Source organism: Larimichthys crocea, chromosome IX (genome assembly GCF_000972845.2).
Source record: "Larimichthys crocea isolate SSNF chromosome IX, L_crocea_2.0, whole genome shotgun sequence".
Classification (NCBI taxonomy): Eukaryota; Metazoa; Chordata; class Actinopteri; family Sciaenidae; genus Larimichthys; species Larimichthys crocea.
In genome coordinates, this window is record NC_040019.1 from 4,802,507 (window position 1) to 4,814,043 (window position 11,537).

General features: G+C 39.9%; 1 protein-coding gene across 1 annotated transcript; it reads right to left on the bottom strand.

The window, feature by feature from the left end:
- Nucleotides 1–4,368: 4,368 nt before the first annotated feature.
- Nucleotides 4,369–11,063, bottom strand: zgc:73226 (BCL2/adenovirus E1B 19 kDa protein-interacting protein 3). The gene is made up of 6 exons (XM_019269062.2): nt 10,742–11,063; nt 7,620–7,770; nt 7,307–7,388; nt 7,089–7,162; nt 6,052–6,198; nt 4,369–5,102 (listed from the first exon to the last, which is right to left on the bottom strand). The coding sequence occupies exons 1-6, from the start codon at nt 10,782–10,784 to the stop codon at nt 5,054–5,056; spliced, it is 546 nt and encodes a 181-aa protein (XP_019124607.1). The 5' UTR covers nt 10,785–11,063; the 3' UTR covers nt 4,369–5,053.
- Between the last annotated feature and the right edge of the window lie 474 nt (nt 11,064–11,537).

Consider the following 11,537-nt stretch of genomic DNA (forward strand, 5'->3'; position numbering starts at 1 on the left):
TTGCCATGTGTAAACTGTAAGTTCATTCTCAGTCTATCCAGCTGCTCCATCAGTCACTTACGCCAGCTGGATGCCTTCATACTCACTCTCAGTGCATGTCTTAACCTACACCTACACACCTCATTCGGTAGATGGAGACTGCTGTAAATCATCACTGTAGAGAGTTGACACCAAGTCAGCCTCACAGCTCTTTTGAACACCCCCAAGGCTGCCTTTTCCCATTTTTCTGACCTTTCTCTCGTTCCTTTCACTTTTTTTAAAGCTTAGCTCTAAGAATTTCAGATCCCTTCTTTGGTTTATACCGAAATATCTCAACACCTTTTTGATGGATTGCAATGATATTTTATACAGATGTTCATGATCTTCAGAGGATGAACCCACATCTAGTGCAAGAATGTGAGTGTGTGAAAGGTCTTGATAAGTACTGTCTAAATTTCCACGAAATTTAATACAATCGTGTCTCCCTCAGAACTTTAGTGATGCCTTAACTTTTCATCTTGCACCATCATCAGGTCAGTACTTAGATTTATGACTAAATACCAAAACTACATTCCTATCGAGGACTGGCCATTGTTCAAAGGACCATTTTCCTAAAACCCCAATAGTCCAAAAATCATTCCATTGAACCTAAAACCTATTTGTCAAGCCAGCCCGTTATACCGAAAAACAAAAGCCCACTGCTTGCAAAGGCCAGTTATGGATGTGGAGGAGTGGAAGAAGTCCGGTGATGGTATGGTGACCTTTGTTTTTTAACAATAACAAATATTTGGTAAAAACTAAGAAATGGTACTTTGGTTAAGTTTAGGCATTAAAACTACTCGATTAGATTTCGAAAAATATCATGATTAGGAATAAAAAAGGATGTTAGTTATGTCAGTTAAGTTACGTACATACGTTTGTAACACCAGAGTGTGTATATCTGGCCTTCAGACCAATGGGCATTTGTTTCCTTTGGACAAATGGGTTTTGCTTTCAGTGAGACATTTGTCAGACTATTGTGGTTTCAGAGCTGTCGCAACACCACACACCTTCACATCAGCCTCAGCTGCACTTGTGAGCGTGACTGTAGACTCTTAAGGTCAGGTCATAATGGAAAAGACTATTTCGTATGATGTGTTGACCGACCACATCAAATATCAAAAGTGTTTCTAGTTGTTCTGTTCGGCCACATTGGAAGATAGAGTAAACATAGGGCAGAGATGTGGTTGTCCACATGAAAATAGATGGGGGAAAAAAGAGCTAGGAAAAAAAAAAAGTTCTTTCTCACCTCTACATAGCTGACACAAATTGTCAACACCCCAAATGTGACGTTGTAAATGTGTGGAGGGGAGGGATAAGCAATTCTGACGAAACATGCTTCTTCTCGGCATCTATTATCAACCTACAAACACTTAAAAGTGCCGTCCCATTCCACTCATTCATCGCGCTCGTGACAGATTTTTCGTAGCAAAAACATGGCTCAAAAAACCTCTTCGGGATGTGAAGACAAAACACACCTACGCTATATCCAGCAGCTTGTTTACACAGTATGAACAGCCCTGCATTGTGTTTCACTGAGTCTTATTCCAGGTGCTCTCATTAATCCTTCATAGTTCTGGCACATTCAAACCAAGCGTGTCTGGACTAGAAAGGTCTGCCGTACGCTGGGAAACAGCACAGCACATAGTGGGAGAGCATACTGGGTCATTTGTTCAGACACAGTCAAATATCTGCTGTGTTCTCAAGAGTGACAGAGAGCATGAATCTCTGTCTGAAAATGTTTCCGGCAGGGCATTCGTCGTGCATATTGAATGTCAAACCGCATCTGAAAAGACAGTGATCTCCCCTTACAAATTTATTGCGTCAAAAATTGGAGATGAATGTATTTATTGTGCATGAACAAAATCATTTAAGCCAAAGGAATAAGGTTTTCACTCGTGTGGTGGTTGGGTAAGATTTGTGTTATTATGTGTCAGATTTTTAAGAGGGAGTACGTCATTCTGTTCTGTGGAATTGTAACCTACTATTCCTTATAATAAGTGGTTCGTGTACGGGAAGTGGGCCACATGTGGTAAAGTGAGGTAACATGAGATGGAGGCTCAAATTGGTGATTGTGCCAGTTTAACTTGAATTTCTTTGTTACATCCAAACTCTTTAAAACTGGACTCTCTATTTCCTGTCTATCAATATAGACGCAATAAGATAATGCATTTCCCAGAGAGACAGATGTGCAATCTCTAAAGTGCAGTCCAGGAAATGAACAGATTTCTCCCACATATCAGCCTCAGCCTCCTCCACCTTCGACAGCTACAAAGAGACAAAGCATGAGGATTGGGTTTGGATTCGTAACCACAAACGCTCAGACTCACGTTTATCTGAAAGTCTGCTATTTCACTTTTACACGCGGAAAAAAACCACATGTGGCATTTGACGTTGTTTGCTGTAATAATTGTACCCTTTTTTTTTCCAGGGAGGACATTACAGGGTCGACAAATCTTAACACAGTCCCCTGCTAAGAAGAAGTCACAAAGGTTCACAGCAACAGGGGATATAACTGTGTGAGAACATGGTGATTTACAACAGCCTGTCCCACCTGTGACTGCCTGTTTGCCACGAGCTGAGAATAAATGGTGAGGGGGGGGTTTGAATCTGGGCCAAAACTCACAGTTTAAAGGACAAATTCTGTTTTCATAGCTATACTCACTACAGTTTCTAAAAAATATTTTCATCAGTCGGGCAAGAAACAATTGGAATTGGTAAAACAGTTGAGCCGTATTCTTCAATTTCCTTGAGGGAGTCATCCCAAAGGGATCAAGTCTGTTTTGACTTTTTGTTTTTTTCTTGCGTCTTGATGAAAGATTACTCGTTTTTATGGTCCCAGTTGTTTTGTTGCCACTTTTTGGTGGGACTGTCGATGCGTTTAACCTATAAATCTATTAATATTCACCTGTAATGTTAGCTCACATTTCTAGGGGAGATATACATTTACTGAAATGTAAGATACTAGTAAACATGTCAAGCAGCGAAATACCCTTTTTGAAGACATTTCAGGTTTGGACAATCAGCAGCATATTACGTCATTGCTGTTGAATAAGACCACATTAATACAGTATTTAGATCGTTTGGCCATTCATCTGTCTTTCACATGATTGCTCAGTTTGAATTTCTTTGTGTACATATGTTGACAAAATTTAAATTAATCTTAAAATCTTCATCAGGATGGAAAACCAAAAGCAAACACAACTAAAATTTTGACAATGATGACAAAAAAACTAAACTAAAATATCTCAAAACCAATCAAAACCTAATCAACTGGAAAAATTGACCAAAGCTACAAAAGTTTATGACACACCAGAATTTGACCATTTTACTGAGACTTTCCTGCAGTTAAGAATGATGAATGGACGTTTGCTACCTTCCTACCGACAAACTACTTCCTTTTGTTCTTTGTTGGGTAAAAGTTGTGCCAAAACATGTACTTGTAACCAGGCATACGTTGCATGTGTGCACGTGGGTGTGTTACGTGAGGATGTCTGTGAATGGAAACCAGGTGCTTTTGTGCTCTGCCAAGACAGGCTTGTTGTTGCATCGTCAGCTGGTGTGTCTAGAAGTAGCTTAACGAGCTCAGCAGGACCCCCTCACATCAAACGCTACGCTAATGGCTGATAAACTCATTGGGCTTGGCCAGACCGGACAACAAATGGGCACGTTTTACGTTCAAGGCAGCACAGCAAAAAAAAAAAACCTTCAGTGTGCCTCTTGGGCCCTCCGTTCAAAAACCAGGCCAGCTATTTTCATGAGATGTTAAGAGGAAACGGGTTTATGGTTTATGGGAAAGCAATAAAATGTCAAACTCTTGACTGGACAAAGCAGCGGCTTGTTTAAAAAAAAGAGAAGACTTATGTGAGGTAAGGAATGACAAAGGCAGATGGAAAGAGACACGCTGGTGTGATGTCATAGCATTTCAACTTGGTCAGACGAGAGAAGGAGTCAGCGCTGGGGAGGTATAATAAAAAAACCCAGTAGCAAACCAAAGAGCTTATCGGGACGGATAAAAAAAAAATCAAGTGATTTGCAATGATTTACCTCATGTGGAAAACAGAATAAATTTTAAACAGATGCTGTGGTTCATTTGCAGGTTGTTAACAACACAGTAGGTTGTCTATCCTGTGAGTTTTCTACAGTTGCCTACAAATAATCTCCAGACAACCATAACCCAAAACTAATAATACATTATACACAAACAGTATAAGTCACTGGACCGAGCTTACTTCAGCAAATCTTCGTGCTTTCCTTGCATTTATTAAACGACATAAACACGTGTACAACGCTGCCAGGACTGGAGGAGAAGAATAAAAGACCCAAGAGACGCATTAAAGTTTTTAGGAGTTAGGTTTAATGGGATCGTGATTGTCTTTGTCAGAGGTCAAATATTTAATTGTTTAATGGGACAAAAAAGCACAACCAGAGCCATTTCTACATTGACTCAGCTTACTAAAACTCTCTACATTAGACCAGGGCAGAAAAACCCGAATAACCACTTTTAGCAGCTCCGTCTTACAGAGGGTCATTACTTTTGACAAATGACAGACATTTTACTTTTTCAAAGGTTGGGCCAAAAGGCAACCACATATTATCTTTCTCATTTCGTCTGAACACACTGTTCCCAACGAACCGTTTTCATCTCTTTCTATCAAAGGGATTTATTGTTCTAGCTGGGTAAAAACTCTTTTTCTTCCCTTTCTCATATATATCGGGGGCAATCTCTCCTCCATGATTATGCTTTAGCTGGTTGAGATCAGTGTTACTCTCCAGGAGAGTAAAAGTGGCCTCAGTCTGGCTCATTGGTCGACATCCATCCGCCCTCGGGGCCCTACGACGTGCAGTGACTGACAGAGAGGCTGACAGAAAGACAGACTTACAGATGAATAGAGAGACAGAGGTACAGACAGGCAGGGTCCTAAGGTTGCCCCATAAAGACGAAAGAAGGAGGCAAATTAGTGCAATACAGAGGGCGGACTGAACCTTATTGGCCATAGTGTTAGCGAATGGGGTCACTGGGCTACAGTCGATGTCACAGCGTGCTAGTCGAGGAAGCGGCCAAACGTTTTCCTATGTAGATCCTGAAAAGAGAAAGCAGGAAACATGAGATGATGCTGATGATACTGTAGCTACCTCCAGCAGGCCTGTCAGTGTTTGGATTTCTTGGTTTAAGGAGTGTGAATTTGACTGTAGTAGGTTTGTATGCCATGTTGTGTTTTCATGTCCCCAAGAACTTGGTGAATCCCCCACCGGCCCCATCGGCCATAGATCATGAGACCATAGAGACTTCCTTGCCTTTGCAGTTGACACTGCCTAGTAGCAAGTAGGTAGGCGAGTCAGTGAAGGACTCGGTGGAGATAAGGACTTGAAGGACTTGTTACTATGTTACAACCTGCAGTAAACATTACTTCTGAAGTGCTAAGGAACACTCCGCTTGTAGTTTAGCTTGTGGTTACATAAAAAAGCTTATTAATGAATGACCCATCCTCTGTGTAACAAGTCAGGCTGATACCCCTCTTGTGTAAATTGAGGCAGCTTTAGCTCACGAGTTAGTCCTCATCCTTTTTTCATGTAACGTTTAAAGTACACTATTTGAAAGCAGCAGTTATGTTAGAAAATAATAACTGTTTTTTGAACATATGCATCCCTAAGTGCATATTTATGACGCCTTTTACATACTTTTCCTTTTGAAACATTTTTCTTAGTAATGGAGATAATTACCTAGTTTACTATAGTTGATAAAAATCTGTGTAAGCTGTCACTTCAATCAACTAGCTTCTGGGTCACTTCCTTTGTTCACCTATATCTCAATCAAGGACCCATTGTTTTGAAATGTATTATACATTGTCAAGTGGTTAATTGTTACTATTGTGCTTATGTAGGCTTACCATGTGAGAATGAAAAGCAGGTGAAGTATAGCAACAGTAATTAAGGTGGATAGGGCTTTGTGACCTGTCAGTTGTTGCAGTGTTGTAGGTATTAAATGAAAGAAAATGGAAAGAAAAGTGACTCAATGTAAGTCTGTCTTACCCTACACCAAGTGTGAGCAGGTGTGAAGCCAGCAGTGAAGGACCGAGGATGAGGAGAACATCAGAGGAGAAGAGTCCTCTCTTCATCACCTCTGTCTTTCTAACACTGAGGGAGCTTTGCTGCTTTGGGTGCTGAAACACAAACTCTCTGCAGAGAGAGAGAGAGAGAGGTGGACGACGAGCCAGAGATAAGAGATGCAGGAAGAGGGAAGATTGAAAGGAAGAAAAAAAAAATAAACAGAGATAATGAGAACACAAGAGAGAAGACTCGGAAAAAAAAGGCAGCGAGGTACAGAGAGCCTGAGACCATTAAGATCTGCTACCTGTCAAACAGTATGACAAAAGATTAAATGTCAAGTGCGGCAGTGTAAATAAAAAACAAGGGTGATTCATGCGTTTCTCGACACTCAAAGGTAAAAACAAAATTCAAACTGAACTGTCAAACTGAATAGAGAAAGCAGAAAACAACTAAATCCCTCTTTTTTTTAAAAAAAAACAACTAGTGCCAAACACAAAAATGCTGACTGATTCTCTAATTAAATATGACTGCATTTATTCAGAGAAGTGTTATATAAGGTAACTATTTTCTTCACAAACAAGCCCAAAGAAATATTTACAACACGTCATTCCCCATAAAACCACCAATTATTGTTTTAATATTTCTGTTTGCGCAAAGATAAAAAAACAGAAAAATAAATAAATGCAGCAACGTGATAATTAGTGAGCTGTAGAGGTGCTGATAGACAGAGTTTTGAACTTTACAGGGAGCAAGGCTAGCTGTTTCCCCCTGCTTTCAGTCTTTATGCTAAGCTAAGCTATTTACCCCCCATACCTCCAGCTTTATGTTATAGTGTTATCAATCTTCTTGTCGAACTCCAGGCAGGAAATTACTATTTCTTCAAAAACTGTTACACACCTATACATCTTTGCAAGTATTACGAGTACTCGAATGACAAAGGGATATAGTACAATATCACAGCCAACATAAATAATAAAATAAAACAATTTTTTTTTTATTTTTAAAGGAGCTGGTCTTACTTTGGTGGCATATTTTCAGGTCTACTGGACCAATCCCACACCCAGTCAGTGTCCCCTCGCCGCTCACCTTCCTCCTGCAAAACACAAACGGGATCAGATAAATCTGTTCCGTGGTTCTGTGGTTCTTAAAATCAGATGTCTGTTTTGTAGGGAAAAAGGGAGGATGAAGTCATCTGATGAATATTAGGAACACATGTCTGTGTTTAGAATATGAATACCTGTATGGTGACACAATCGCTGTCCTGATCACTAGTGGGTCTTTGGGAACCAGTGGACTGTGGAGTCCCCACCTGTGGAGAGCTGTGGATGACAAACATACATTTACAATGTGGATTTAATATCAAGATATGGACAGTTACTGTATGTATAGAGAGAATTCTACATTTCTGTTAAAACTAATAAAAACAGATACAGAAGTAAACACATACACAAATTACTGTGCTTTTTTTTTTACTTGTGCAGATGAAAGTCCCCCAAATCCAAAAAAATAAATAAAAATAAAAAATCCACAGAGACAAACTGAACCATTACCTGTCTCTACTCCTCTCACACTCGAGCTGTGCCTCCAGAAGGATCCTCTCCAGCTCCCCCTGCAGGGCGGAGGAGATGCTGTCCTCCGGCCCTGTCAGACTCTCCCTGCGGCTCACGGCTGCGATCAGCTCCTCCAGCTCGACCCAGGAGCCTGATGAGGAAACAATACAAGCAGCAGAGTTTGTAATGATATGAAACAATAATAGGGCTTCATGCACATATGTTAGACGCCAATGAGCTAAAAAAGGAGTGATGAGGGAGGTAAACAAATCTACAGCCTTAAAATGGAGTAAAACATGTCTGCTTAATCTGTTTATTAGATTTGTCACTGGGAATCAAATAATGATAAGATATTAGTGCTGGGCTTTATATTAAACAAACCAGTTGAAATATATCAAGTATGAAAAGAGATAAGACTAGTGCCATTTGTTTACAAAATATTGTTGTCTTATTAATGATTCTGATCAGGTTGTAATTAAAAACTTACATGTAAATGTAAAAAAAAGGTAAAAATAAATAAATATCCTTATTAATGAATTATGCAGTAATATTTATACATTATATTCTGTCTTATGTCGCATTTTTCCTTTTTTAAATTGAGTTCAGTTTCTACGTAGAATTAAATATGTTAAGTCTTGGTTTTTATTTTTTTGTGGGGGGGTTTCACAGTTTTGACTTTATATAATCCAAATTATTGGTGCTTTTGTTTGTTGCACCACTTTTTATTGTTGTTAACATTTTTTTTATTGCTTTATTTTTTTTATTCTTTCTTTAAATTACTGACTGCTACAGAATATCTAGTCCCAAATAACCCCCAAATCCTCTTCTCAACCTCAGAATAATACCTGTTTGCAATCTTATTTCACTCATACAATTCATATTTTTGTCTGAATGGTTCTGTTATTGTCATTATTGTCATACTTCACCATATCAGCCAATCTCCTTCTAAAATGTTAACTGTTGAAAGTAGCTTGAGTGTGTGAGTGGACAGTGTGTTGCTCTGTGCTGACATATGGTGTCTTATATGCAGCACCGCAGATGTCCATGACTTTAGATGACCTGAGGAACACACACAGTACACAGACAATAAAAGCCAGAGCCTATTTCGGTCTCCATCAATAAGTTATGAACACACACACACACACACACACACAGAATATGAATGAATGGACACACAGATTTACACACGCACACACATGCACACTGGTGTGTGTGGCGTGCACACACCGACAGCCAAACAGTAGGGCAGGACTAACTCAGGCTGACAGCATGCTTGCTTACGTAAGATCTTATTTCTGTTAGAGATTAGCCATTCACCCTCTCCCTTCCTCCCCTTTGTTTCTCTCTTGTCATGCTGTCTGTATCGCTCTGTGACATAGGCAGCATTTACAAAATATCAACACCTCATCTGCCGGCCATAAGTATCCTTCCCTCTCATGTGATCTCTCTAATCTTCACTTTACCCGGGTTTATGACACTGTGTAATCACACAAACAGCAGCAAGAGAGGGCAGAGACATGAGCTGGAGGCTGGGAGTGAGGGAGTGGAGGAAGGGCATAGCGGGGAAACTGTGCCATTGCCCTAGTTATTTTTTTCTACAGAGGGGAGTTATGACATAACAAGTGCCTTGTTGCCTGACTTATCTGTCACCATTCTGCAGCACTAAATCAGTTTCTATGGTGCGATCCTGTACACGTTCATCTGTGCCACTGCCAAATCAGCTTTATGTAATGTGGACGAGCGATGGATGCTAAAAGACTCAATGAGCTGCAGCACAACAGATTCATTTCTGATTTGCCGGGCTATATGAACGTCTGCTTCCAGTTTAGAGACTTTAGGGGAAGTTATCTTTTTTTTCTTTCTTTTACTGAAAAGAGGATAGATTGTTTTATTTCAACTTTTTCTTGCAAGATTTATGAATAAAAAGAATAGCTACATCCAAAAAACTGAGAGGGAGAAAGTTAGTGTATCGCTGAAAAGTGCAATTAAACAGACTTAGTGAATAACTGAATAACAAATGTTGTATTGTGGGCCTATATATGTTAAACTTGAACGAAAGGAGAATTTTCCTTGAGGGATCAATAAAATTAATTATTCTAACTCATAATAATCAGTATATCTGTTAGCATTCCTCATATTTATACACAAATCAAACAAAAATGCCAAATTTTCCACGTTTTTTCCATTTATTTGAGGTTTGACTGGCGCTCTTTGAATGTTTACATCGTGCCCTCTTCTTCTTCAGTGATTTAATGGCACCTGACTGATGAATTAGCACCACCAACTGTTTATCTCAACGCGCCCAGCTCCTAATAAACATATAATAAGGGGTCTTTTGAGAGATTTTCTGTAAATTTGAGAACTACTTTTTGATGGAAACATGACTGAAACTATTCATTTAGCAGCCAAATTACAGAGTCTCAGTAAACACTAACGCATATTCGCTATAATAACACTCACATATCCATTAGTGTTGGCCTCCAAAAACCAGTATCAGTCAAGCTATGACTGATAACCTCCTTGCTTTTTTAAAGTGCAAGCTTCAACCCCCTCCCATTATTATTTTCACACTGTCCTGCTCCCTGCTCATAACATTGCTCCACATGTGTTACCCGGCATGCTCTGTGCCAAGCAATGTGCACACAGCACAGTGGAGCTATAAGCTTCAGGAAATCTCCACATCTTAATTGGCTTACAGAGATACAAACAGGTGAGTCAGGGAATCCGTTTACACAATGACAGTGGCAACAACAATGGCAACCAAAAAAAAAAAAAAAAAACTGGCAGTGCCTTCTTCCTTCTTTCCTGTGTGGCATCCTGTCACACCTGATCTCAGTATCACATGCTCTCTGCAAGCTACAGTTTGATATCAGACCTGTAAACACTCTGAGGTTATGAATGGCTGCCATTGTTTACACACCTTGTTGATAAATTTGCAAATGATACTGAATCCATCTGTGCGCACATAAAACTGATTCAGTGCCGATCTCTGCATGTGTGTGTGTGTGTGTGAGAGAGAAAAACGATATGGTTGTGAAGGTAAATAAATAAATAAATAAATAAATAAATGTCATGATGTAACAGGAAAACAACGGCCTGGTCCATGTGCCACCATCACTCACCGTAGAGTCCGTCCTCTGGTGTCTGCGAGCCGGACACAGACATGCTTGAACGCCGCAGGGGGTGGTGGTGGTTTGCTGGATGGAGAGAGCTGACACTGACCAAGGAGGACAAGCAGGTGCAAATGGCTTTCTTCCCTCTCCGCGTTTCTCTCAATCACTCTTGTGTTTGTTGTGGTCTATAAAGGACACCGGGCACCGACGCTGTGCTAATCCGCCTCCTCTCTTCTCCTCTCCTCTCCTCCCCTCCCTCCATCCCTTTCCCCCCCACGTGTCAGGAGCGGGGAGGTAAACAAAACAAGCTGAGAGCTCAGCAGGTAAAAAGCCACACCGATAACAAGGTGCATGAGGCAGTAGCAGGTGTGTGTCCTGAAATCAGCCAGTTAACATGTAGAATAACATCCATGAGATGCTTATGTATTAAGAAACTCAAGTTTTTATAATGCAAATTTGGAAATACACAAACCTCTATGTACATGATGATGATTAGATTAAGTTATTTGTATGTAAAGATTGAGGAGCTCTTTCTTCACAAAGAATAGAGCAGAAAAAAGTAACAAATATTTTCCTCTTTTAGATATTTACCCTCAAGTTACAAATCTTAAGAATTCATCCAAAATACTTTTCACGCTACTATCTATTAAATCATCAAGCCCAGGGTTATACATTTTAAATGCCAATAAGTTGTTAGTAAGATTTAGGGTTAGTGCTTCATTTGAGTTGATTGGACCTGATGATCTATCTAACATAATAAATCAAGTGTCCCGCTTGAGGAAGAAACACCAGCCTGTAACCAGCT

Excerpts from the sequence above, each read along its gene's own strand:
- zgc:73226 (XM_019269062.2), bottom strand. The coding sequence starts at position 10,784 with ATGTCTGTGTCCGGCTCGCAGACACCAGAGGACGGACTCTACG. Across the intron at positions 7,771-10,741 it reads ACCAGAGGACGGACTCTACG|GCTCCTGGGTCGAGCTGGAG; the intron begins GTGAGTGATGGT and ends TTTCCTCATCAG. Across the intron at positions 7,163-7,306 it reads GCGATTGTGTCACCATACAG|GAGGAAGGTGAGCGGCGAGG; the intron begins GTATTCATATTC and ends TGTGTTTTGCAG.